We start from the raw sequence: 27468 nt of genomic DNA, 5'->3' as shown, positions 1-27468 counted from the left end.
AATTACCATCACATCCCTCTGATGTGGATGTGGCTGGTACAGCACTACATGTCGACGTGGCTGGTACAGAACTTTTCATACACATGCACGCATAACAGATGGTTATAATTATCGGCCAGCAAGCTGCACTCCTAATTTGAGAGTGAGCAAAAATAGGTTGTGTTGTCCCTCACCCTTCCTGGAGACCACACCCAACTGGTGGACAACCCAGAAGTCACTCTCCCCATCAGGGGAGGGTGACCAAGGGACCACCACACTGCAGCCCAAGCAGAACGCTGCTCTGGGCATGGTGCACATCCTCCACCTAAACAAGGCAGGCACGTGTCAAATCATCAACATCACTACTTCAAAGGTGGATGTGCCTACCTAGCATTTCTTAACTTAATTCAAAAGGAAAAAGCTAATCAAAAGGGGTTTGAAACTTGTTTATTGCTTGAATTCATGCAAATGAATGTGTATATGACACTGAAAGCCTCTGCACTGACCTGTACAATGTATACTGCTGTTATTTCCAACCTCCCTCTCACCTCAGCAAAAGCTGCTCTCTCATCCTCCACTCTGCTCTTCTGAAATTTGCTCACCTGCATCAATAACAAACCACTGGCAGAGACAAGACAACTGCAACTCATCCCAGAGCCAGTCCAAACACCATAATTTGTGTGACTCACAGCACAATCCACGCCATGTGGTTTATGGAATTCTCTCCAAGGCTGAGCCAGTCTGCTCCGCAGTGTGTACTTAACTAAAAGTAAACCAGAATCAACAGCTTGGGAACAATTTGCCTTTGAATGTCGACAAGAGTGGCTGCCACAGCACTTGCCCTCTCCACATTATGTGCCCTGTCATGGCCTCGCTTCAGAGGTGACCAAATCCCCCAAGTGCTTCACAAAAGGCTCTGTTTTCAAATGTGGCCATCCTCCATTTTTAGCATTAGTGTTTATCTTTCCATATTTTGCCACATGCCAGTCTAGCATGCAAGTTAATCTGAGCATTCAAAGAGGAGCGATAAACCTTGTACGCTGATGTCCACAGCTGGATAACCCACTGTTGTTTCCAATAGGAACAAAATGGGAGATGAAGCAGCAATGAAAGCCCATGCACTGTATGATCACTGCCATCCTAAATTTTGTCCTTTCCTGGACAACAAATGTGGTATAGCACGGAACCAAACTTTCAAATAAATGCAGTATTAGTCACAAAGCCTGAAAAAAATACCAGACAGTACCAGCCTGCCTGAAAGAATCAAGAAAGGACTTGTATATCCTATGCTTCTTACAGACCAGAAAGGGAAAGCACACACTCTTTCATGGAAATTCACACAAAACGTATCACATATGTTAACAGACCTGACTGATACAAAAAGATGGTTGCACATAGGCAAGAACAACGTTTTGTCATTCACCTTCTTGCAAACAGCAAAGGCTCAGCTGAGAGCCTCAATTATGTTCTGAGCCAGGCATCATTCTCACTATGAACATAATCTGTAATCTAAGCCAATATTCATCCCTCCCCAAGAGATATCAGGAAATATAGAAAATCATCTGCTGATCCTTTAAAGCTGCAGTTGTTGGCAGCAGCAAATAAAGTCGCTGACGTGTTTGACACAACTTGGAATCAACAGCAAATAACTTTGTAGTATGAATTAGGAAGTACTGAAAAGTTTAGGAACACGGGTATGAGTATGTGAGACAAAAATGTTAATAAGTAACGGAAGATTAAACTGAGCCCAAACATCTGAAGATATTTATTTAAATGCTGGAGAAACAGCTCTTCAAATACAGAACAACACACGAGTTAACAGAGAAAGATCTGCATAAACATTAGTCTTTCTGAGAAGTAACTGTTTAAATTTCCCTTTAATTGTTTGTTCTGTACCTTTGAAATTATATACACTTTACACTACAATTAAGTAGATTGCACTTGATATAATGTTAATGTGTGTGTGAACAAGCAAGCCCCAAAACTCAAATCCCAACTTAGTGTATTCTTTGTTAAGGTAAAAAAGGTGCTTCCTGGTCTCAATGCCACTGAGAAAAGGAACAAAAAGCTGCCCTGCTCAAGAACCACACTAATATATTTGTAATACTACAAGCATAGAACTCAAAAATGACAGCATAAACCTTTGCATATCTCTTCCCCCTACTCAGAACAAGAAGGTGCACAGAACTGAGACAAAAGGGATCTGTAAGCTAAAAGCCAGAACACAGCAATTATAGGGTGGTTTGTATCTGAGGATGGCAAGAAGTCTTTCAATGGATGATCAGCCCCTAAGGCCACAGTGGAGAGTGGTACACACCTTCCCAATTTATCCCCAGCGCACCAGGGGCAGATACAGACAAGATGATGAGGCAGATACAAGAGACAATATGTGAACTACAGTGATGAAGCCATTCCTGGTCAAGGGAGAAGGCAAATGTATAATCTGTAAAGTTTTGCTTGCTCCTGGCATAAATTCCAATGGCTTTTACTGTCCTGTAATAGGACTAGTTTGGTCCCAAAGCAGAATGACTGAGCAAGTTTGAATGATCAGCTGCAAAGTAACCTTCAACAAAGGTAAGCTTAATGCATCTTCAGTCTTTTTTTTTAACATTAAAATATGATTGAATTGCTCAATGTAGTGAAGCAATTTTGGCTCAAAATGACAAATCTCCTTTTGCAATAACAACACCCCCTTCTGAAATACATGCTCCTATATTTATAAACTTTCATGAAATTACTCAAGGCATTCAATCAGTTTTTTGGGAGGTTGGAGAAAAGAAGATGCTTCTATAGTCTGGTCCTGGTTACACATACAGGGCAAGAGAAAGGCTTTTATAAGAATTTTGAAACACATATTTTTTTTCCAACCACCTTTTCAATAATTTTTCAGGTGGATTCAAAAGAGTAAGCAGTTAAATTAGCAAAACTGAAGGAACAATGTACAGTCAGTATCAACTGCAGATCTGTCATCATTAACAGCACACAAACCTGTTTGTCTAGAAAAGTGCACCGCGCTAAGCACCAAGGATCAGAACACCCTAAACTTGCCTTGACAAGCTAAGAAAGAAGCTAGGACATGTCTCTTCAGAACAAGGCTGTTCTATGCCTCATCAAAAAAATCACACTCATACCCTCATGGTTTTTTAGAAGGGGGTGTGTCTTCTATGTGAGTGCACATCATAAAACAATTTTTTAAAATTTGACTCACACTGAGTACCATATGCTAATCTAACAACACTGATCGAAAACTAAACTTCTATCAAGTATATGTTTTTTACTCACACCCATAGGGTTGTTCACTTATGCTATTCAACTTTTGTTTGCTGATTTTTCTGAAAGGTAAAACAGTTCATTTATTTTGAGGGAAAAAATATACATAAAGATTTATGTGAAGAGAATTGCCTCAGTATTGAGGATTCCCCATGCTATCCATTTTTAGGGTAATATGCAAAGGAATATTATTTCATTGTGCCCTTTTTTGCTTTTCATCAAATCTTAAATACAGGGAAAATTTGTTTTTTTCACTTAGATATGCTAATATTTAAAAATAAGAAGCCAAACTCAGTAGAAGATGGTTGAAATAAAGCATGTATATGGTCAAATCAAGGGCCCAGGCATGTGAAGAAACAAAAACCATGCTCTGCAATTATTAGTAAAAAAACCCAAACCACTGAACCACTGAAAAGTGCAATTTTGCAACCTGCAGTAGCTGCTAATATTCCTTGTATTTTTCTAATGTTTAGTGCAGTTCCAGACTCAGGAAATATTTGCAGATAGTTCAAGATTAATGAAAATATTGAAGGAGCAGGTAAATCTAATCATAAAAATCTTCATTACGGAGTTAAGAAAGGGAACTCTGTATGGACTAAATCCTAGTTTTGGAAACTGATAAACAGCTGTCTGTTCTCATAGACCCCAAACTCCAACTATCTTTATTTAACAGCATTTATTTAACAGCACAAATGCTCAGCTTGACAATTGTATGCTTCTTTCATAATACCCTTTCTACTACAACACAGGAGGGGAAGCTGATCAGAATTGGATCTTAGCCTAACAGGATCTCAAATGGCAGTGACAGACTAAGTTCCAGCACATCCTCTCTGGTGACATACACAGCACATGTTGTTGGGGCAGAGTTTAAAGAAGAGGAAAATGAGAGTCCTTTACACAACCCCATCACTGAAAGTGTAGAAGTGTATGTAGCATTCAAAAACATTCCCAGTGGATATTTTTCTTAATTTTAGAAAAAACTTACATAGATTTTATCTTGCTGATATCGCTGGAATAAGTTGTGCATAATGGAGCCTTCATGGAGATCTATGAGTGCTGCCATGTCTTCCACACCCTCTGTGCTTGTTGGATGCATAGGTGTTACTTTTTGGTGTGTGATCGTGCTCTGTTTATAAGTGAATACCTGAAAGAGGGGAAACAAAAACAATATTAATCAGAGCACACATTCAAAATCTCCTGTCTGAGAATGGAGCTTTCACATCCATTCATATCCCCTATCCATCTTATCAGTGTGCAGACTTGCAAAATATAATAGCCTGGCAGGGATACCTTCCTCTAAAGCTTCTCTGACACTGATTGAAGCCCCAAATACCTACATGGGTCATCAGAAACTAGAACACACTGAGAGTGCACTGAGGATTGTAAGGGCTTTTCCTGTTAGAGGGCAAATGCAACCTTGCTTCACACTGGATTCATGCTAGACTTTATCAAGAGAAAAATAAACCAAGCAATAACCATTCCTAAAAATACAAAACCAACCAAACAATAAACCACCTCTTACAGTAAAACCCACTTACAGTCAAATTGCTCTGGGAGGAAATGCTTGACTGTGCAAAACAGCAAATTAAAATTAATGCTCTAATAGGCTGCAAGTGTTCATATGTTTGATCTGAAATCCACTTAAATGTTTCCATTCAACTCTCCAGTCAGGAAACAGTCATTACACCTTATGCGAGGAGCATTTTAAGTTCTGTGTGCAGCAGATATTTAGAAATTAATAAGCCAACAGATTTCTTAATTGACTTTTGGGACTAGTTTCTGAAGCCAGCTCTTAACAGACAGTAAAAGCCCTAAAAAAGAATGTAAATACTTGGTTGGAAAACACTTCCAAATATCTTCTGTAAAACTATCACAAATATGCAAGAAGATGTACACATCCTCAATATAGTTAAACTTTTATGAATGCTAATAACATCAATAAAGACTACATCCCATTTCCTGCAAATTTACATCTTGGCACTTCATCCTTATAAATGTATGCCCACATTCGCACAGCCAATGCTCCTCAGGCAATTCTTGTCCCTGCTAATGGCACCATTTCAGTGTTAAAAAGTCAAAGCATGGAACTAATGCAACTACTTTGGAGAAATACTAATGTGGAACATTAGAAAAAACCCAAACCCCTCTGAAATCCTTTAAAATAATATTTATGAAGCCAACAGAAGCAGAGCCATAACTGTCAGCCAAGCACCAGCAAGCACTGTGGGAATGCTGCTGCAGGCTGGGGGTCACGCTGTGCCTGAGGGGCCACCTCTGCGCAGGAGGAGGAAACCCCTCAGAGGTTTATCACCATAAAACCTTATGTATGTTCCTGGCAAAGAAAGACTGAAGGAGTGACATTGCAGGAGACCATCCAGACAAACAGTGATGTTGTCTGTCCTGCTGAGATAAGTGAGAGAAGAGAGGCTGAAGAAGCAAGAGGCTGAAGGCAGATCAGATGAAACACCAAAGCTCTGTACTTGGATATCCTAACAGCTGGCAGAGGAGTACAGCCTGAAGACATTTCCTCATTGAAATAGTATCCTAAACATAGCAAATGCTGGCACAGGCCGTCACACCATTACAGGTGTCACTTGCACCAGCACAAAGCATACTGAAGGAAAGCTGGGGAAGAAAGGAGATCCGGGATAGAAACTTCTGACAGGAGCTGGGAGGCATCACAGACACCAACAAGGTATGTGAGCAAACTGTTAAAAAGTTCCAGTAGGTTCAGAACATCCTAGTCCTTGGTTGAGGGGAAAAAGACAGACATGGTGAGATCAGAGCCTTATTTTGTGGTGAAGAATCATAAAAATGACAGGACAATGATTTGTACAGGGCAGAGGGACCCTGCCAAGATGGAGAAAGCAGCCACTTGTAGGAGCATGTGGTCCAGACAGAAGATCTAATAGACAGAACTAACGTGAAGAGCATCAACTGATAGCAAAACTTTTGTGGCTGAAAAATGTGTTAGCAGTCCTAAGACTAACCACACAAACTTTAAGTGGAATTAGAGATTATTACATCTCAAAAGTTTTAAACTGCAGTTCTAGTCAGAAGAACCATACAGGAAAACAAGGTCATAATGTAGAACAAAAATACCACAAGCTGAAAGATTCGGAAATAAAAGGGAAATAAGGAGAGCAAATCCTAGAAAAGTAAGCAACTTAACACAGGCTATGTATCATCCTGGATACAGAAAAACAGATTCAGTGGGAGAATTAGGAAACCAAAAGAGGATGACACATATCCTGTGAGTGCATCTCATGTGAACATGGAAGGAAAGCAAAATATCACTTCTAGGAGGATAACCTCCATATTTGCGATGCCTATCCTTTGATGAGTGATGCACAGGTTAGTAAGGTAGGCAAAGCACCCTGTACATCACTCAGTACGTTTATTAATGTAAAGAACTCACAGACAAACACCAAGAAAAACAACACAACAAATGAGTTGCATGTGGCAGCACTACAAGATGGCCTCTGCAGATTCATCCTTACCACTCAAACTCACTATTTTCTCTTCTTCAGTCTAGTTGTTCTAATACTTCCATCTTTGCCACACACTACCTTCTCGTTTGGGTGAAGAAATTATTCTGTGAGCTGTTTCAGAGATAGGACTGTGCATCACATAGCTAGAAAACATACCAACTTCTAATAATAGCTGCCACCCAAATAAGAAAGGAGGAGGAGCTCTTCTTGAAAACTGAGTAGCCACTTCTCCTTTATTTTTAATTCTTCCAGAACCATGCATCCCTCAGATTTCTTAAACCCACTGTAACACTTGATCAAAGTCATCTAACAAGATCAAAGTCATGAGAGAGGGCTGCAGGATCACATGTACAAACCTCATCTCCTTAAAATGGGCTTTCTGCAGTCCTGCTGCTGAAAGGCCTGCTTTGTTTTATTTCATCTTGAATCACGCCTTTATTGGGATAAGGACATGGAAAAACTACCTTGAACTTTATCATTACTGACTAGAAGATCATGTTATGAAATATTAAAGCACTTGAAATCCTCAGGAAATAGGAACCCAGAGCCATTCTGCAGGGTCAGCACAAAGAACAGGAAGATGACCCAGTTGGCTCCTGAACTTCAAGAGGACCCTGTTGGCAGAGTGCAGGAACATCCATCCTCAAGGACCCTCCCAGCATTTCTGGAAGGTCAAGTGCAATGCACAGGAAACTAGAATAAGATTTAAGACAAGCCTAAATGAGAATTCAGCAAAAATGACTTTCCTTTCTAGATATAAATGGTTCAAGATAACAAACACGCTGAATACATGGAAAACTCTAAATTAACCTTAAAGAGACAGCATGCAAAATAAAAACTCTTGACGTTATTCTGGAAATGAAAATTAGAGGTTGAGATAGGATGGACCAATGCAAAGAGCAACAACAAAAAGAACAAGCTTAAGAAATATAAAACAAAACAGCAAACTCAGCCTAACAACAGTCAAGTGCATTTCACTGAGAAAGGAGAATCCTTCAAAACTGCCCTGTTGTCCCTACCACAGCTTACCAGTGCTCTGATGAACATGCCAAAAAGGGACTCAAATGAAGAAGTGGCCTAAAAAGCCAGAGAACAAATGCTATCCTGCACAATTAATCTGGCATGTGGGAGGAAAAAAAAGTTGTCTTTCAAGCCTTCCATTTAAGGGAAATACCACAAAACAATGTAAAATTACTTTTCTCCATTGAAAAAATACCCCTAAGTTCAAGACTTAATGGAAATTATGTTTTTACAAAAGATGTAATTTGTAATACAATTTATTAACACGAGCAAAGTACGTCAAAATAGACTCTCAATGACAGGAGCACAAATGTTTTCTTTCTTATGGTACCATTTCCTGACATGATGCCAAATTTAAAAAATCCCTGCTTGAATCAGATTATTAAATGGCATCAAGAGATTTCACAACAGGTGAGTCAAGTGAGTTTAAGAGAATGCTGAATTAAGTGCTTATGTACATCAAAAAACCCTCACAATCCCCACTTCTTGCAAAAGCTACAAGTCACACCTGGGATTTCCTGCCTGCATGAATCCCATACTCAACTGAATCATTCAGGGTGTTTTTCACAAGGAAGTGAGGTTTGGGTTTGGTGCTGATGACCCATATTCGACAGGAGGAAGGCAGAAGGTACTCCAAAAGTTTCCTGATCAACAAGTTGGTATTTGAATTACAACCTTCATTGTTTTAGTGAGATTTCTGTGAGATTTTTATTTAAAGGCAGAAGTAGGCTCGTATGCACCATGTAAGCCCTGACACAAGCTGGATCATTATTAAAACTGTTCTCTGAAAATGTGCAAAGTCATCTACTGAAGAGTTCACATATTGCAAGCATTTTAGACAACCCCTTCTACACACTGATCCATTACCCACCTCATGGGCTGAAACTGCATCAGAGAAACTGCATCAGCTGGTCACCTGTCATAGTCTTGCCATTAATAACACATGCTGAACATGGTACTGCCTGACTGATGCCAAATACTGTCTGCTTGGGCATGGTTATGCAGTTTAACATGTCCCTGCTGTCAGTCTTGTTCCAATAAATCGAGAGGGTTTATTGGTAGAGGTAACAGACATGGAGCAACCAACTTCCCTCAGCTGCTCTTTGCTGCTCAAGAATTTTTTTTATCAACCCTAGGTGTACTCTATAAACTGCAGGGACTTACAGAAGATAATCCTGATATCCAAACACATAAACCAGAAATATTAAAGTTTTGTCACACACTCAATTTAAATTAAGTTGCTCAAATCTATACAATCAGAGAGATAATGTAAAATATGGCAAACATAAAATTTAGTAGAACAGGAAAAGTGAAAACAAAGAGCTACTAGACAGAAGTCACCTGAGAGACAGGTTTACAAAGTAAAAATATACAAGCAAACTACCCCAATTTCTTCAGTAATTCCTGTGATACTAGACAACAGCATCTGGCAGTCCACAAGCACCAGAAAGCAAAACTAAATGACCTTAAAAGAAAAGCCCACAGCTTTCCTGTTGCTGTCCCATGAACTACCCTATGTGAACTCTTCAGAGGATTAATCCCAATGGCTACTGTGATGTCCATGAAAATGGACATCACAGCTCCAGAGGACTTGCCAGCTCCAAGAGGACTTGGCTCATATGTTCATGACATCAGTGCCCTCTGTTATCTGAGGCATCTTTTTGCCTATTGTCACTGACCCCACAGCAGAGATGAGCACGGCCCAGCAAAACACAGGACTGTACAGAGAAACATCCACTTAAAAATATTAATTCTTTTTTCATTCTCTGCTGTTGGTCTGAACTGAGGATCATCATTTGTGTTTCCCTCATGTTTAAAAGTTAAAAGAATGTAATAAATCTTACAAAATGTCTTTATAGATGTGTCCAAGCAGAAAAAAGAGGCCATTACAAGCTGTGGAATGCAGTGTTCCAGGGAGAAAAATAAATCATGACAAGCCCAAGGACCCAGAGATTAAAAACAAAAATAAAAATGTAGTATTTTACCCTTTTTTCCTGGAGAGATCTACTGTCTAATTAGATACTTAAAGTACAGGACAGGGATGCTCTCTTACAAATCTAAGTAATTTAAGATCAAATGTAAAGTAGAACTATTGACATTGTAAAATTCTACAGTTAATCGTGACAAAAGTGAAACCCAAGTAATGTTTTTGCCCAGTAATTTACTATTTTTCTGTATGAGTTGACCTTAGACACCCACTGTGTTGTTCCAAAATAATCTTTCAGATAGCAAGATGTACCAGGGTCCAAGGTTTGCTTTGATGAAATGTAATTTAATCTCTATCAAAGTAACCAGAAAACTCCACAATGAAGTTTCTTAACTATAATCCTATGGAGGAAAATGAAATAATTTTATGTAAAACATTTATTGATGTCAGGAAAAAATCACCACCAATCTCCTATCTGTGACCTCCTGGCCTTTTCTTCAAGCAACTATCCCATACACACATCAACTGAGAATCAGCCTATTTTCCATCTGTTTTGTAAAATTCTCCCCCTTTTGTGCTGGGAACCACTGCAGTCTCTGGCCTTCCTTACCTGTTAGATGTTAATCTTGATCTCTAATGGAAAATGTCTAAATGACCACTATGCACATCACTGTACCAACCCAACCAGTGAGTAACACACAGCCTGTAAATATGTGGTTATTTATCATTACCCTCTGCTTACTTTGGTTCCTGCCATTTTCAGTCTTTGCTCTTTGTCTTATCAATCAACCCCCTTCCAAACCCTTCCTCTCAGTCCCCATTCCATATCTTTCCTCAGACTCATTGGGATACCTGTGGGACACCTGTGTCACTAGCTGCTCCCAGGTTCAGGTGCTGGGAGCCTGCCCTGAAGCCCTCCTCACCCTCTCCCCAGCCTCCAGCAGCGACAGCACCAGGGATCACTTGCAGCACCTCCCCAAATGGCTTTCCTACTACAGCTTTCAGGTTCTCACACCCACACACAATTTCCCTTTCTGCTCCCAAGCTCCACAGTGACAGGAAGCACGCCGCCAGGATGACAGCCCTGCTCAGTGCCACAGCAGAGCTCATCAACCCACTAAATTGTGCCTCTTTGTTGTTCCTCTACATGCTGACCACTGTCAACAATCTTGTCTGATCAACACCTCCCACCTAACGCCCATTCCACAAGAGGTATTTGAAGTTTACTTCACTCTCTGAACCGTTTCCATTCATAGACAAGCTCTGCCATCAAGTAAGAACAAGCTTCTAATTACAGGTTCAGAACTTATGACCCTTCAATTGGGTTTCCCTACATAGACAATTAAGAAATTTAATTGGAAATAAACACATCCATTTTACCTAGATTACACTACTGTAAGCTAAGCCTCTAGGCAGTCCATATAATTCTTACAATGAAAAACAAAGAATGCATCTTCAACTTTCTTTCCAAGTGATCTTGTATAACTTACAGCACCTGCAGACACCACAAAGCTCAATGTTTAAGAAGCCCACCTATAAATACTGCGACTGCAGTACTATAGAAAATGTGCAACACCCTTCACATGTCACCAGCATCTTCTTCACCATGCAAAAGTGCTGCTTTCTGTTTGTGAACAAAGAAGTGAGAGAATTGCAGCTGCCCAAGCTTTCCCACGATGCTGGAACAAGTGGAGCAGTCCAAGAGCAGGACACAGGAGATGTACCCCAGCACATGTCCCCAGCTCCCTGACAGGCAGCCAGTCTGCAGCAAGGCCTGACCAGCTCTGGCCACAGAAACCCAGGGAGGAGGCTCTGATCCATACATCACTGCAAGATGAGACAGAGCAGACCCCTTCTTGTAGCAGAGAAACAGAAGGTCTGGGCCCATGCTCTCCATGGGTGCAATCTCCATCTGTCTTGGGACACCCCACCAAAGGAACTCCCAAATCAGTGTTACTGTAAGGAGCAATCAGCAAACAGATGTAATGGCAATCACTCCTTTTGCTTTCAGTGCACATCACCTTAACTAGCTTAAAGGACAAGGGGGTGAAAACTGATGGTCTCTGCAAGAGGAAGACCAGAACACTAAAAACTCTCACCCTTTTTCCATCATTTTCCACACAATGGAAAAGCACATCTATGGACAATGCCAGGCACTGAGAGCATTAGCTTTCCTCTCAGCATCACTTATTGCTCAAGTGAAAGTTTCAGTGTCAAATTTGTATTTATCTGTGATTCATAGAAATAAACAATGACTATTTGCAATGGAATGAACAAAGCGTGATTTGAATAATATGCCCCACTATCAAGAAGTGGAACAACTATGGCCTACAAATTATACCAGCTTTTTTGAGACACAAAGCAATTAATCTCAATAGGTCTTTTTTCTAAGAACAAAATAAAAAAGGAAAAAGCCCTGCAGATAGCTGACTGGACTGTCTCCAAGACTAGAACAGGAGCTGCCTGTGTGCAACTCACAGCAGTGAAATCAGAGGCAATGTTTCTATGGGAGCTGGAGCTCTAAAGGAGCATCCCTGTAGAGCAAGCCTTTTCCCAAATGAAGGATTGCCAGAGAAGGTGATACTGCAGTGATACTCTCCAGGATTCCAAACAAAACCCAAGCAATGCCATTGTGAGCCTTTTGCCCTCATCCCTCTAAACTCTTCTCAACCCAACACTTTACATGAACTGACCCTGCCTGGGCTGCCTGTGTAGCCCCCATGGCCTGTGGGTGCTGATTGTGCCGAAACCCTGTAGGAATTGTCCCACCTGCATGAAGTCATGCACAGGGGGACCAGGAGCTACCTGGGGAGCTGCTGCCTTGCACAGCTGCCTGGTAGGAATTTCCCATCAGGAAAGTTTCTGGCACTTATCACCACTGTTATTCCCAAAATCAAGGAGGCTCTGCCGCAACACCAGCTGTAATGGATCAAAGTTCCTTGCATCAACCCAGTGCAAGCTGGTCCCTCCGCACAGGGGGACCACAGCCACTGGGCTGGGGTGCTCCTTCCTCTACAAGGCTGCTGCTGCAGAGGCCTGGGAGGGAATAAAAAGAAAACAGACCCAGAAGAAAGGGTTTTGCATAGAAATGGATGGTCTTCACAGCAAATTTCCATGTGCTGAGACAATTTAGGGCTTAGGTTTCCTTCACCCCTCCTACCAGGCACCAACCAACCCCTCAGCCCTGGTCAGACGCAGCCAGACACGGAAGGTTTTGCTCCAGCTCATGGCTCACTCACCCAGTACTGGCTGGGTGCCAGGAGCTGGCAGACCTGCAGGAGCACCCCAGCAGGCTCCAGGGCCACCCTCACACCAGCCGTGAGACAACCAACATGGCCAGGAGCCAGGCTGGAGAAGGGCCAGCACAGACTGCACTTGGCTGCTGGCAGCATGATCCAGTGCGCTCCCACAGCAATGCACCAGCCAGCGAGGACTGCACGGTCTTACAGCCCCCAACCACCTCCATCCTGGAAGACACCACCCACAGAGGCTCAAGCAGTAACCTCCCAGACCCAATTCGCTCACACCTTCTTCTCCTGAAGGTCTTACACCACTGGGAACGGAACAAAGAATGCTTCTCCTCCAGGGCTTTCCACCACCAACTCCACCTCTGTGTTCCTCTTGCAAAACCTCCCCTATTTCCAATCATTTCTCCTACCCCCCACACACCTCTGCCCCTTGCCATTATGGTCCCAGTTTCCCTCCTGGTGCCCTCTCCTGCCCATCACCTCCCCATAGGGAGATCTGTCCCTTTGGAACCACCCTGTCCCAGCTGTCAAGGCAAGAACTTGCTTTCCAACCCACACATGCATTTCATTTTGAATTCAAAGTGTCCAGTCCCTGAAATCTGGCAGAGGTGCACCTCAGACAAGCTGTCAGTCAACTGGTTCTCTGTCTGTTTTGCCCACAACCAAGGGAGGACCTAAATGTCACAGGAAACACAAAAGAGTTGTCAGACAACTAATTAATGCTCTACTCGAAACAGAAGTGTCAATGTTATGTGAGACTCCCTAAATGCATTGGGGCAATAAAATAATATAGAGCAAGAATAGGATACTGGCAAGCATTAGTCATGAATCCAGTGCTGAGGGCAAAAAACCCTCTGCACTGGCTATTTTTAAAGCTGTTTGTGAATTAAAGACATGACAACTTGCATATGATAGAGGAAGTCCATAAACACATAATCTCAGTTTTCAGATCTCCTGACAACTTTTAACTATAAAACTCTCAATTCATGTTTCCCTCAGTTATTTTTTTTAATTTCTCCAAATCTTGGCTTGATTTTACCAGTGTAAGTACTGTATGACTCACAGCAACAATATTTGATTGTACTCAGCTTTTTAATCAAACAACTTTTTGTTCACAAGAGCAAAGTGCCTGCTCCTATAGGACCTTCCTGCCTTAATTTAAAGAAACATCTTTTAGATCTTTACGTATTGACGTGTTTCCAGAGAAGCACAATAAGCAAGAGACTGACATGAGAGTGAACTGGTGGAGCTTGACATTTATCTTTTGAGGGATTGGGTTAATTTTCAAGTTCTTTTGAACCCACTCCAGTGAAATTTAGATAAGGGTCTATTCTCATATTTGCTTGTTAAAAAAATACTTTTAGGGCTTTTTTGCCTCTATGTTACAAGAATAAAAAAGTCTAAATCACAGATGGTACAAAGCTCTATATGAGTTTGCAGAGATCACAGATCATAGACTATCTCAAGTTGAGAGGGAGCCTTAAGGATCATGGAGTCCAGCTCCCTGTTCCTTGCAGAACTACCTACCACTAAACCATGTGACTAACAGCATTGTCCAGATGCTCCTTGAACTCTGTCAGGCTCAGTGTCATGACCATTTCCCTGGGAAGCCTGTTCAAGTGCCCAACCACCCTCTGGGCGAAGATTCTGCCCCTAATATCTGACCTAACCTCACATGCACACTTCATGTAATTTCCACTTGCGAAAACTTAAGTCCAAATTGAAGCATGAATTGTTTTAGAAGAAAATGCCCTTTTATATTTCTTTTTAAAGTTAACTTTTAATCTTTTTTTTCCTACAATATTACAAAATGGCACTTCTACAGTATCTCTAATTGCCTTGTAAAGACAAACCAACATCTCCCCTTTATCAGCACACCACACTCCCACCCACACCCCTGGCACTACTCACTGTTATTCAAGCCCAGAAAATAGGAACTGGGTACAACCCTGGTGTGAACATCAGCCCCTCACTCACTCTTTTCTCATATTTAAAGGATCAGAGGGGCTTTTCATTAAGCCAGCATTTACTACCTGCTGTTCCTGCAGGTTGCCTGGGGTGAGAGGGTTTGACACAGCTATACTGCTAGGAAGACAGCCAAGGGCATATTTTATCTACAGTTCAAAGTGCTCCTTTAAACAAGGTAACTGTGTACTCAACTTCCCTTCCCCCAAAACTTGCAGGTATACAATGGTAACTTACACCGTGGGGAGGAGAAAGAGGGCAAGAGGTGGAAAGGGGCGGAACTGAAGCCCTGAATACAGTAAGCACCTAAGAGCGTCTATCCATGAAAATATGGACATGATGAGCCATACTACACAATGGAGAATGCCCAAAGCAGAATCATGGGCAGGTGAACATGAAACACTGAGCATTTTCCCCAGACCTAAGCACACAGTACAGTTTCTACAGCAGACTAGTCAACAGGCTATGCCGTTTCAAAGTTGACTTTTACCATGTGTGCTGATCTGAAAACAATTCATCAGGCTTTCAGGAAAATGCTGTCTGAGGAGGAACAGAAGGCCAATCCCTCTGTCACTACAGCCATTCATTCAGCTGAACAGCAACTGGGATTTTTTCCAGTTCTGACCTAAGATAATGGAAGGTGCCCTTAAACAACTGCAGGAGGAGGTGACCTCCTCTTACTTATGTGCCTGGCTCTGACATGCAGAGGTAATTGTAATTATACTGTAGGCAGTGACAGACCAGTGCTCAGCAGGTGTCCAAAGCTGCCTTTTAATCTACCCAAGTTAGTGCTGCGTCTCACAACAGAACAGTTTCTCTTGCCTGAGAAGGCACCCTAAATATCAACAAATTCTTTTTTGCTAGCATGGAAGCACTGTCAAAAAAAAAAAAAAGTGCAGATGGTTTATCTACACTCAGAATTAGCCATTGCCATTCATAGCCATTGCCAGTGGCAGCACCGACCTGGGACAGAAGAGGCTTTAGCCCTATCTCACAGACTAGGATGGAACTGAATCTCAGCTGGCTGCACACAGCATGAGCACAGCTTCCTCCTACCATGTGTGTTAACCAGGATCCCAGCACATGTGGTCCAGAGGCACATGACAGTCCATGATATAGAAGTAGCCTGGGTCTAGAAAAGGACTGATCATTCACTCAGCCTTCCTGCTGATCTTCCTGGGCCCCGCAGTGAGCTCACCACAACCCGGGGCAGCACCAAAAGGGGTAAAAGGCCATGGCAGAAAGCTTCATGCAGCAGGCATGGATTTACTGGCTTTGCCAGAAATAAAGAGAAGATCAGCTTCAGCTCTGCACCCCAGTGAACCCCTCTTCTCAGAGGCTCAGACACTGAACCTCAGAAGACAGGTCCACAGTGCTGTTTCTGTGGCTAGCAACCTGCCAGTGTCTGATTACTGCAGGGTTGGCTGCCCAAGTGTGCAATAATAATATCCAATAATCCCTCCTGAGAGGCACTGCTCTCACATGCCCTGCTAGCAGGACTGTGACAAAAGAGTCTGTGTCTGCAGAGGGAAGGAGCAAGGGACCCTGCCTCCCTACCAGCAGACAACCACGGGTCACTGCAGAGGGCATGGGGTCCCTCTGCTCCTACCGCTGCTCAGGCGACTTGGCAAAAACAGTAACTGACACATGACAGGTGGGAGAAAGGAGGAAACAGCTGGAATAATTATGAATTTCCATACAGTAAGCAAAAACTTGGGCTCTTCTTAATAATATATTCTGATAGGTTAACTACTCAAGGAGATTTCAGCAACAAAAATTATCATAAACATTATTTTCAAAAAGCCATCTTTATTTACGTTCTACGGACTGTATTCTGCCCTTGGAATCTTAGTTTCCTCCAGGACCAGCGTGCTTAGACAACAGCAGCAGTCTCCAGCAGATGACCACTGACAGCTCCTGGAGAAGCACAGTGGGTCAGTGAGCATTGCTACTGGTCAGCCAGCATGTTGCAGCAGGGCTTTGTTTCGCTCTCCTCAACCAGGAACTCCTCCTAAAAAGGTACCCAGGCCCTTTGCTAGCTGTGGCACACAGCAAAGCTGAAAGCTTAAAGCTTCAAGACTCTCAGAGCTCTCCTGTTATTCTCACAACAAGGTGCCCATCAACACGTGAGGCTGAACTGTCAACAGCGTTCAGTAAGGAAATCTGAAACTTCTCAAGCTCGTACTGGGGACTGGCTCTCCATCCCCCCTGCCCTTCCCAGCACTGTTAGCTGAAGCAAGGGGAGAGTCTGCTGCCAGGAAGAACAAAACAGGTTTGGACAAGCATGAAACCAAGCTGCACGTATCTCAAGACAGCAGCCAAGGCGGTTAAGCCTTTTTCATTACAGACATGAAACCCAGATCCACACCCCGAGAGCCCAACTGGGCCCTGGCAACTGAGGTCCTTCAGAGCCACGTGCAGCTGGAGTTGGAGGGTTCCTGCAGCCACATGCCAGCCCTGGCTGAGCCAGAGGGGTCACAATGCCCCTGGCAGGTCATTTATGGTATTTTAATTTACATTCAGGGGGCAACGCTGCCCGACTGAAGTTTTCCAGGCCTCCCCTGCCCAAAAACTGCTCTGATTAAAGATCAACAAAACCAGCTGAATATTGCACAATGGTTCAACCATGATACCACAGTGAAGAGAGATGGAAGCAGTGGAGTAAAAAAATGAAAAAGGGAAAAAAAAAAGGCAACACATTCTATAAATAAATAAATAAACCCTACTGTATCTTGTTTTGAAAACATGCAAAAATAAGGGAAAGGGCATAAATTTGTACTTATCCTCTAGTTCAAAATCTTTCAAAAAGGGATGTGAAAAAGAGAAGTGCTTATTTACAAGCAGCACAGTCACCTTCTAACTTGCACTGAAGTTGCACAGTGCACTCCTGGGCTGCTGCAAGAGCAATACTCAGACTGATTGCACAGTCAGGTACCAATTACTTAAGCTTTCTCAAATGTATACTGGTAAATTTGATTATTACTCAAATAAAGCGTACATTGTTAGAAATGCCAGAGTGGGCTGTTTCTTTGACTGAAACCTTTTTAGAAAAAACCCTACCTCTTTGCTATAAAGTTTTACAGTGTCTAGTACAGAGACCTCTTGGAGATTTTTTAAGTACAAATATGAAAACACTTCTAAATTTTAATATGTCTAGTTTGGGGAAAAACAATATTACATTCTTTTGCTTGGTAATATTACAAGGAGTGTGAACAAATATACCAGGCCCAGGAGCCCAAGAATTCACAGAACAACTTAAAAGACCTTTTCTTCTTTCTGTCTTAAGAGTCTTTTCAAGTTCCCCTTTCTTAAATCCTTAGAGATAATATTGCATATAATACTGTTCATTTTCTGTTATCATGCAGGTAAGAATCTCCTCCCATTGCACTTGGGAAAAGCTTGTGGATGTTAAATACAAAATCTTAATTTTTTTTTTAAAAAAGGAATGATAGAAGGTTTGACTATAGGTTGTCTTGGTCATATTCCTGTGGAGGGCTTCCTTGAAGAAAAGGACAAGTGGCACTGCTAGAACTTGGTGAGGAGAGAGGAGCACCAATTGCTCATTGCAGGGCATGAATCCACAGATACAGGCAGATGGAGTGGTTGAGAGATGCAACACTTTTCAAAGCCATGCCATAAGTCTTATAGCACAGCACAGATATTGCTTTATGTGTGAGAATGTGCGCTACATACAGATAAGGGAAAGACGTTGCTTTGGCTGTAAAAGTTTGAGAGACTGTTCTATATGTTACTCCCATAAAATCTGCATATAAACTGGATGGTCTGCATTTGAACTATAAAACTCCTGCCCTGCAAGAAGCAAAAGGGCAAACTGAACACACATGAAGGTGGCTCTCCTTATTAAAAGGTGTGTGTGCGATTTTATTTTCCACAGTTTGCCTGTGCTTACATTTGAAAACCAGAGTTCAATCACATACCAGATAGCATGTATGTGTATGCTGGAGAAGCCCAATTACAACTGTTCCCATGATACCAGCAAAGAGTAATTCACAGTGCTATTTTTTCCACCCCAAATAAGGACAGTACTACTTCAGTAGTTGTGTCAGAATAATGGAGACAGACAACAAAGACGTCTTATATTCAGAGAATTACTTGGTAGCTTTACACATAACCATAATGTTTATAGCTCTGGAAAGAAAAACCCAAACTACTGCTGCAAAGAAAAATACACCAGTACTTTTCTGTCTTTGTAAGGATACTGCTGTTTGTTTTTGAATTTACTTTAACAAACCTCAAGCACGTGAAGCTGTAAAAGCTCCAGTTTATATTCTTTAAAATGAGGGTTAGCCAGAAGTCTGACATTAAATACTGTGAGATTACTTAAACATGTTACTAAAAACCCATTAGAACAGACAGATTAAAACTGGACCTTTTCTGATTTCTTGCATTGGAGGAAAGGTTGTGAGAGAGATACATGGACATGGCAATCTCATAGACTAGTGAATAGTGTTGCCCTCTATTTACCTTCCCAGCCTACTCTCAGTACTCAAAAGAAGTTTATTTTACTGTGTTTTCTGATAAATACACATCTTAGGATTCAGCTTTAGAGATCCCTGCTAGCGAAGAAAGGCTGCCTTTTCAATGTTCTCTTCCCCTAAAGATGTGACTCCTCTCCCAAGACAGATTCAGCTTATAAATACACAACCTCATTGAGGGTGCCATCTCCCTGTTAGGACACCGACCAATTGTTCTTTTTGTAACAGACATTTTCAGTGCATAAGCCTGAACATGAAACAGGCTTGGAGAACAGGGAATGAAGCTGCATGTCTACCCAGGACAGAGCTGACCTGATGGCAGATAAGCCCAGGGAGGTGTGAATCCTAATGCCCTGCAGTGAAGGACAATGAGGACTGTATGGCAGTTGTCTGGCTTTTTACATCCCAGTCCCTACCCCTCTAAATGCTTGAATTATACACCATAAATTTCCAATAGTCTACAAGAATCCTTATGTTGTTCATTATGATTTTGTGGAATGCAAGACGAGCAAGGACTTTAATTTTTCTCATTTTCTCTTTCTCATTTGAAAGAGGCAAGTTCTGCTGCAAGGGATGTAGAAGAAAAAAAATGCAGAGTTGGTCTGAGTGTATTTTTCCATGTAACTTAGAGGCTGGTGGGTATACTTGCCTGAACCTACTGCAGTACAGCATACAAGCTATAACACCGAAAAATCCTCCTGCAGAACAAACAGCATCAGATTAGAAGACAAGGGATGCATTAAAGAACCATTTAATTTAGCTACCCAAAGCCTTAGCTAAATGCCACTTCTCCCTGGGAGTACTGACCTCATGTGATTCAAGCAATGGCAGTGCTGGGTTAACAGTTGCACTCCATGATCTTTGTGATCTTTTTTAACCAAAATTATTTTATTATTTTTCTCGCCTGTTCCATCTTACCTGTGTATGCTTCAGAACTGAGTCCTAGGCTTATGTTCTCTGGTTAAATCCAGTGACAGTTCCACACATAAGCTCTCTCCTGCTCTGACAGTGCAATGACTTTTTTGCAAATAGCTTCAGCCTGGCAGATTAAATCAGAAGTTTCTAGAAACAAGAGCATGTTTCATTCCTACAGCCAAAGATTAAGAAGCTAAAGACACCATGATGATCTTTTGATGTGAGCAGCTGTGTAACATAGGAAAACCCAGAAATACCTAAATTCAGTTTCTATTTAGCAAAGTCTGAGCCCTGAAATACTGCAAATCTCTTTCCTTCCTCCTAAAGTATCTTGCATTCACTACCATCCATTTGGATATTGACTCTTGCTATTCATAGTATTAACTTAAACTAGTAGAGGAAACTTCTCTACGGGCACTTCTTGTGCAAGATTAATGGCTCCCAACTCTTGCCATCTGACTTTTAAAGCCTGAGTTTAGTGATGTTCAGTGTGACACCCAACCTCACTTGTCCTCATCCAAGAGCCGTGAAGCCCATGGCTCCAATCATGTACCATCACATTTTACATCATGCAGGCAAATCCACTCGCATTGGTGCGGAAAGTAAAGATCATAGGAAGGACACATCGGGACAGTTCCACAAAGGTGGGACAGAGGTACTACCTACCAAGTTCAAGTGTGGTTGTAGTTCTGCTTAATATCAAGGCAGCCATGGAAACACAGCCTCAGCAATAAAGAAAGATCTTTCATGAAGCAACGAATGTGGACACAGCAGGGCAAGACTGGTTCCCACTGCACCACCATGTGCAGCACAGCTGGACTCTAAAAAAGACACTATGTCTTGTCAAAAGTCAAGTGCTCTGCACTGAAGGCCAGACTTGGGCCTTTGAGTAACTGTTTACACTTGCCACAGTTAGAACACAGAGGGAGGGGAAAAAAGTCCATGCCATTAGTATGACTTGAAGTAGAAATCTTTATACCAGTATCTTCATAACCTTTTTTGTTAGCATATGCTCTAAGAAACAAGACACAACTAACAAGGCAAAGCCCACAAAGACCTCCAACAATGAGTTATATCCAGAGGCACCAGTAAGGAATTACCCATTGCTTCATTTAGTTCAAGACAGGTAGGTAAAAGAAAAAAAAATAAATTCCTAGTATAGTTTAAAAATTAATCTTAAATTAAGGTTTTAAAATTAAGTTATTCTTATGAGATCCCTCTGTTGTAAAGAATATAAAACTACTGCTATATTGGATGTTCTCAATTCTGGGCTTCACTCATCTGAAAAAGTTCAGCCAAACCAACAAGTTTGCTGATACTACCCTTTCAAGACTTTACATGCTTTGCAGATTCAACAGAAAATACACAATCTTGTGCATCTCTGCAAAAATACTACCATGCTATGGGAAGAAAAAAACACACCACAGGAGCATACCTAGAGAATGAGCACTTGCAAAAGCATGGGCATCAATGTGAGTTTCCAAAGCACCAAATTCAGCTTCTTTGTAGCTGAAATTTTCAGAGAAGGAAATGGCTTGAAAGGGCTGCAACTCAGGTGATGGACGTTAAGCACAAAATCTTAATATCTAATATTCAACAGCTGCTGGGAAGAAATTTAGCATCCCTAAAAGCAAGCTATACAGGTTCCTGCCACTATCTAAATTAGAGCACCTGATTTCAATTATCATTTTTATAGGGTTTGATTTAACTAATCTGACCAAGACCAAAATAGGTCCCCTTATCAGATGTTGCACAAAAGACAGAACCTCCACCCTACCACGAGACTGTCCATAAACACTGCTCCATGTTCCCAGGCAGGGAAGCAGTACTTGCAGCCTAGCTACTGGCAGAGGAAGCCTGTTGGTGAGGGGAAGGTTTAACCTGGACTACCAGGATGCACTTCTAGAGAGGTTGAGCCAAAGGGAGCATATGCCAGGCACAGAACTCCTCAAAGGGATTAAGTCAGTAACAAAGTTGAAGCAGGACTCATTTTGATCCCCTCTGTCTGCTTCTGCAAGGTAACTCAAGCCCCCAAATACGCAGAGCTGCCAACAGAGAGCAAGCAACTGCTGGTCTCCACACAAATTCACTTCTCATCACCAGAGGCCTCTCCAGTTAAGACAGGTCTACACCAGAGCCTCCTGATGCATCCTGTGAATCACAGATACGAGGTTTTCCCAGCAGAGGCCCTTGACCTCACCATGATTACACTGATGGTGCTTTTTCAGTGAATTTTCTTTTGCTCATGGCGCTACTGCGGTTACTTGTTCCAGGGTTAGCAGGCTGTCCACACAGTCAGAGAAGTGCTAGCACATCTGCCAAAATGTTTTTCCAGGCCCCTTGGGGCACAGCTCAATCCAATTAAAACACGCACAAAAGCAATAAAACTCCAAAATTATTCCCTTGGTGCTGTGGGCTCCAGCAGTGCAAAGGTCCCTCCCTCTACTATAGTGCGAGCAACTTGAAGTCAAATCCCTTCCAATAAGGGCTGTATCAGCTATTTCTGAAATCACTTGACCCTTTTCCATGTGCATTTGAGACAAAAAACCATGCTGACTGGCCTGGGATCCTCGGACATAAAGGAAATTCTTTTGCCCAGCTGAGAAGAAACTGACAACAGCTTTGACCCCAGAAAATCAGCGCCTAATTGCAAGCATTCCTCCTTCCTCTCATACAACTGCACCACTACAGTGAAACCACTCTGCTACATCAGCTGAAATTTCAGTGGTAGCAGTGCCCACACAGAGATTTTTATTTTGACTTTGCACAATCCACTTCCTAGAAAGAAAAAGTGCTGTGAAGAAAAGGAGGAGTGAAAGACAACTTGTTTCTAAACAGTGGTGCAAAATGTGAGTTAGCCTGGAAAGCCTTGTCAACTCAGTGATCTCTGAAAGATGTTTTGAACAAGTGGAGAGACATCCCCTTAGTGTACAACACTACAGGCAGATGCTTTGAATGGGATACTGACCACAGGAAACACAGATTCCACAATTCAAGCTATCAAGGCACAAAATATGCCATGTAGGAAAGGCACAGGATAGGCTCCTGAAACACAAAGGAGTTTTAAATGTTAGTAAGACACTACCATCTTGTCTAAAGATCCCAGAAGATAACACTGCTGAGACAAGTTCAGGCGAGCACTCGTGCTAGATCGCTGGGCAAAGAAATGCATCCAGATCAGCAAGCACTAAATGTTTATTTCCAGTGGTCAGAGGCTGCCAGCAGTGCACATTCTGGTTACTACATCAACCACACACTGTGCTCACATCAGATAGACAGCTTTCACCCTGCTGGATGCTCACCTTGCCAACCTCAGGCTACATCCACCCTGCAGGGATGGCAACAGGATCTCTGGCTAAACCCAACAGGCACACGTGAAAATCAGTGCAGGTACTGCCCAGAGAACTGCTGCACATATGGCTGCTAAACTCACTGGAGCTGAAAAGTGTAATGGGGTGTATTTGTTAGTATCTTCTATTAAGAAAAATGCTTAAGTTCCCATGGATACAGACCTGTTTCAGACTCTTTGCAATAAAAAAGTTGCAATTCTTCTCAAACGAAATAGAAAAACAAAGAATGCCATTGGAGGGTGGTTTGGGTTTTTCTTTTTGACCCACAGACCTATTTTCAAACACAAACCAAGAAGTAAGTAACAGGCCTTTTAGTACTAAATTTATGCACCTAGAAACTAAGTTTTCCATGAGCTCAGAGACCAAAACTCAGACACTTACCACTACCATGTAGTTCAATACACTTGTAACAGATTCAAGATCTTTTAAAAGAAAGTTCAAACTCCATTTGTACTCCAGCAGCAAGAGCTAGCTTTTCTTCCAAGCCTCTTCACAAACCTCTTGTTCAATAATGAGCTTTCAAAACTATAGTAAAATTCATTGCACCCTTTATACTCATTATCCTGGCCTCTTGCTGTGTTTGCTCCTTTTAATGGATGGAGCAAGTATTAGCTTGATTTCCTACCACACATCAAGTTTTCAGCTGAGGTTAGTAATATGCATCTGTAACAAATGATAAGATCTCTATTAATTTACTATTAAATGCATAAAGCTGGAGATTTTATTTTTGCCTTGCATCTGACAGATAGTGAGAGCACATCTTACTCTTCTGACATGCTCTAACTTTAGCATGCAGGCACAAATGATAAGAGGGATTCAAATCAAGGCCAGAACTCAGTTATCATAAAAGAATGGAATTGAATATATCTATTTGCATCCATATGTAGAAGACAAAAAATAAAAGCACAAAGAAGTGCCTCAGGAATACTGCAGTCAATACACAACAAAAGAAAGTTTTAAGACCTGACGTTGGCAACAGCACATTTTTGATGAGAAAATTAAATTAAACCACATGCCTGTTCAAAATACAGCTTACTGAGAAAGTAAAGAAAATAATCTAAACCAAAACAGTTAAAAAAAAAATCATTGCTACATTTTCCAGACTTAATTCTCGAGGTCTTGTACATTCAGACATGGATAGCCAAGCGTGAATTCAGATGAAGCAGCATAAAGGAAGGGAAGTTGGAATTATTGCTGACAAATCATGGAAGTCCCACCACTCTGGGTGACTACAAACTCACCAGACATGTCAGGACAATGTAGCAAGATGCTCTGCTTCTGGCAAACCTGTGCTGACACAGACGCTAATTGTTTTTCCAGTGGTAGGCTCGTAATTTTTTTGTCTAACAGAAATGCAGATCACTTCTTAAGTTTCATAACTGGAAATTAGCAAACAGCATTCACAAACTCACCTCAGTCACCAAGCATCCTGTGATTCCCTTGCCCAAAAGCAACAGCCAGAACCTGGCATCTATAGAAATGCTGGAAAAAGTTAAAATCACAAGCACAAAAAACCTGGAGAGAGCTCTAAACCTAAGGAACCTCTTTATTGCAAGTCCAGGGCAGCAAGAGCTGGTCCCTCTGATGACATGAATGGCCATACTGCATGTTCCTGTAAAGGAAAATGCCAAGGAGGCACCTGCTCCTTCCAAGTACAGCTGCTGCCAGGGCTGGCTGCAGGAGCCCCAGCCATCCTCACTGCTGCAGCTCACCCTACCTGACTGCAACACAGTGAGATGCCAACCTAAACCTTCCATGAGTTTTCCAATGGTTTTGGCACTACAAGTTTGTCACTTCTGCTTTTATGCCCTACTTGGTACAGAGGTGTAACAAATGGGTGAGGATCTTCATGTGTTACTGCTCTGCAACAAAGATAAAACAGCAGTAGCTGATGCACACATATACTTGTATTTAATTTGTGGGTTTAAGCACTCAAACCTTTTCAAAGAGTGGAAAAGAAGCACCACAATAATTTCCAGAATTCCCCACTACTGCAAGGACAGGTCTGAGCTTCTCAGTACCAATCAAGCTCATTTTAATAGCCCCCACAAAATTTGTTTATTGAAATATACTGTGGGGTTGAGGATAAGTTTGGTTTATTTTCTGCAATAATTTGCAAAGCCAGAGCTGTGTGCTGGAACTTTTAAACAAAGTGCTGGAGTCAGCAGGACCTGAGGTTCTACCCAACCACTGATTCACTGTCTGACCTTGAAGAAGTCCCTCACCTTGTCATAAATCTGCCAGGCAAGCTGTGAAACTGGATGAAAGCAGGACCACCCCACAAAATGCATGCTGCAACTCGTTTGGCCTTCTGTTAAATAAACATAACGCCCCCTCAAAACAAACTCGACCAACTAAACAATGTGTTTTTTGCTGTATACAAAGCACTTTGTACTGTACAAAAATGGAGTGCTTTACCAAGTGGGAGGGAAATGGATGTAAATATTTACACATGTACTGCAAAGAGCTGTTACTCACTCTAGGGATGTGCATGCTGGCAGCTGTATGATTCAAGAGCCACATCAGCCTAGTGGGGGTGCCTTCACTAGACAGAAATAACACACTGGTCTCTGGAAAGCATGCACTGTGCCAAGGAGGGTAAGGAAAAAACTGACATTAAGGAGACAGTTCCTGCCAGATTGGAAACCAAATTAGTTTCAAATAAAACAGAGATTTAACAAAGCTACAAGTGCTCAGAGCTTAATTACAGGAGTAGATGAAACTACTATCTTAGCATCCAGATTTTTGTTCTGCTTGTCCATCATCTCACAAATTCTTCCAAAAGGCAAGAATATTTTGGACTGGTAAGTAGGTCTGGAAATGCAGAGGACAGCTATTTCTCCTTATGTAACTTGTGCTTGATTGCCTCTGGGAGTCCTCTGCTTTTAACCCTCTGTGTTCTCAGAGGGATGTCCATGTCTTCAGTGCTTACAACAGGTGTCACTATTCAAATCTGACCACTAATTGTTTTGACTATAACTTCTCGAAAAAACTCACTTCCTTGTCAACCCACGACATTGCCCCTTATGCCTGCCAAGAAAAGTTAATGCTAAGATTGGGAGGGGGTCACCTCAGCCAGTAACTCACCTGCTTCTGTTGTGTCCTGCTGCAAATGCAGGACCTGCTACTTTACATCCCTCCACACTTGAGCTACTATGGAGGTGACAGGACACTGTCCTCAGAGTAACACTTCTACTAGTGTATTTTGATCACTGACACATAATCACAAATGCAAACTAAAAACAGAAGTAAAACCTGTGCTGTGTAAGGGAAAGAGGCTGACTGGATTCCCTTTCACATGGCAAAGTCTGGCACCATTAATTCACAGGTCCTAACGGCTCAAGATACCACTTACCAGCGTTGAAAAAACCTGGAGCCAGGTTCCAACAGCTTCCTTATCAGTTAATTTCATCTTCTATTATAAAAATTAGTCTGTCCCTTTAGAAATTTTTCAACAAAAGAGAATTGGCTACTGTTTCCCATTGCTATCACTTCAAAGGTGAGTTTGCTTTACAAGTGTCAGTGTGGTAATGCTTGTCCCTGGCTTGCTATTCAGTTGCACACTTCTAATAAGACATTTCTTTCCATTTTCATACATAAATAGAGGAAGCACTGCTTGTAACTGCAGCCTTGAACCACATGTGATAAGGTGCTTAGTATTTACATAACATCAACACCGAAACTGATAAGAGCATCATGGTTGCACACAAGTTAGAAGTTATGCAAAAAATGCATGACTCGAGAGCAGCTTCCACAGCTCTGAATCTCTGTGGTGTCTGAATCTTTGTCGACTTCGAGCTGCCTAAT

The 27468-nt window shown here is 41.9% G+C and overlaps 1 protein-coding gene across 1 annotated transcript in view; it reads right to left on the bottom strand.

Moving 5' to 3' along the window:
- MYO10 (myosin X) overlaps window positions 1-27468 on the bottom strand; it is a 163440-nt gene that overhangs the window by 85902 nt on the left and 50070 nt on the right. The window contains exon 3 of the mRNA XM_071453951.1: window positions 4235-4393. Coding sequence (XP_071310052.1) covers window positions 4235-4393 — 159 coding nt within the window. The remainder of the gene's footprint in view (window positions 1-4234; window positions 4394-27468) is intronic.

This window comes from Agelaius tricolor, unplaced genomic scaffold (genome assembly GCF_023055355.1).
Source record: "Agelaius tricolor isolate 1412-34295 unplaced genomic scaffold, bAgeTri1.0.p SCAF_2, whole genome shotgun sequence".
NCBI classification, from domain to species: domain Eukaryota; kingdom Metazoa; phylum Chordata; class Aves; order Passeriformes; family Icteridae; genus Agelaius; species Agelaius tricolor.
The sequence above is the reverse complement of the archived record's forward strand: the minus strand, read 5'-3'. Positions and strand labels throughout refer to the sequence as shown.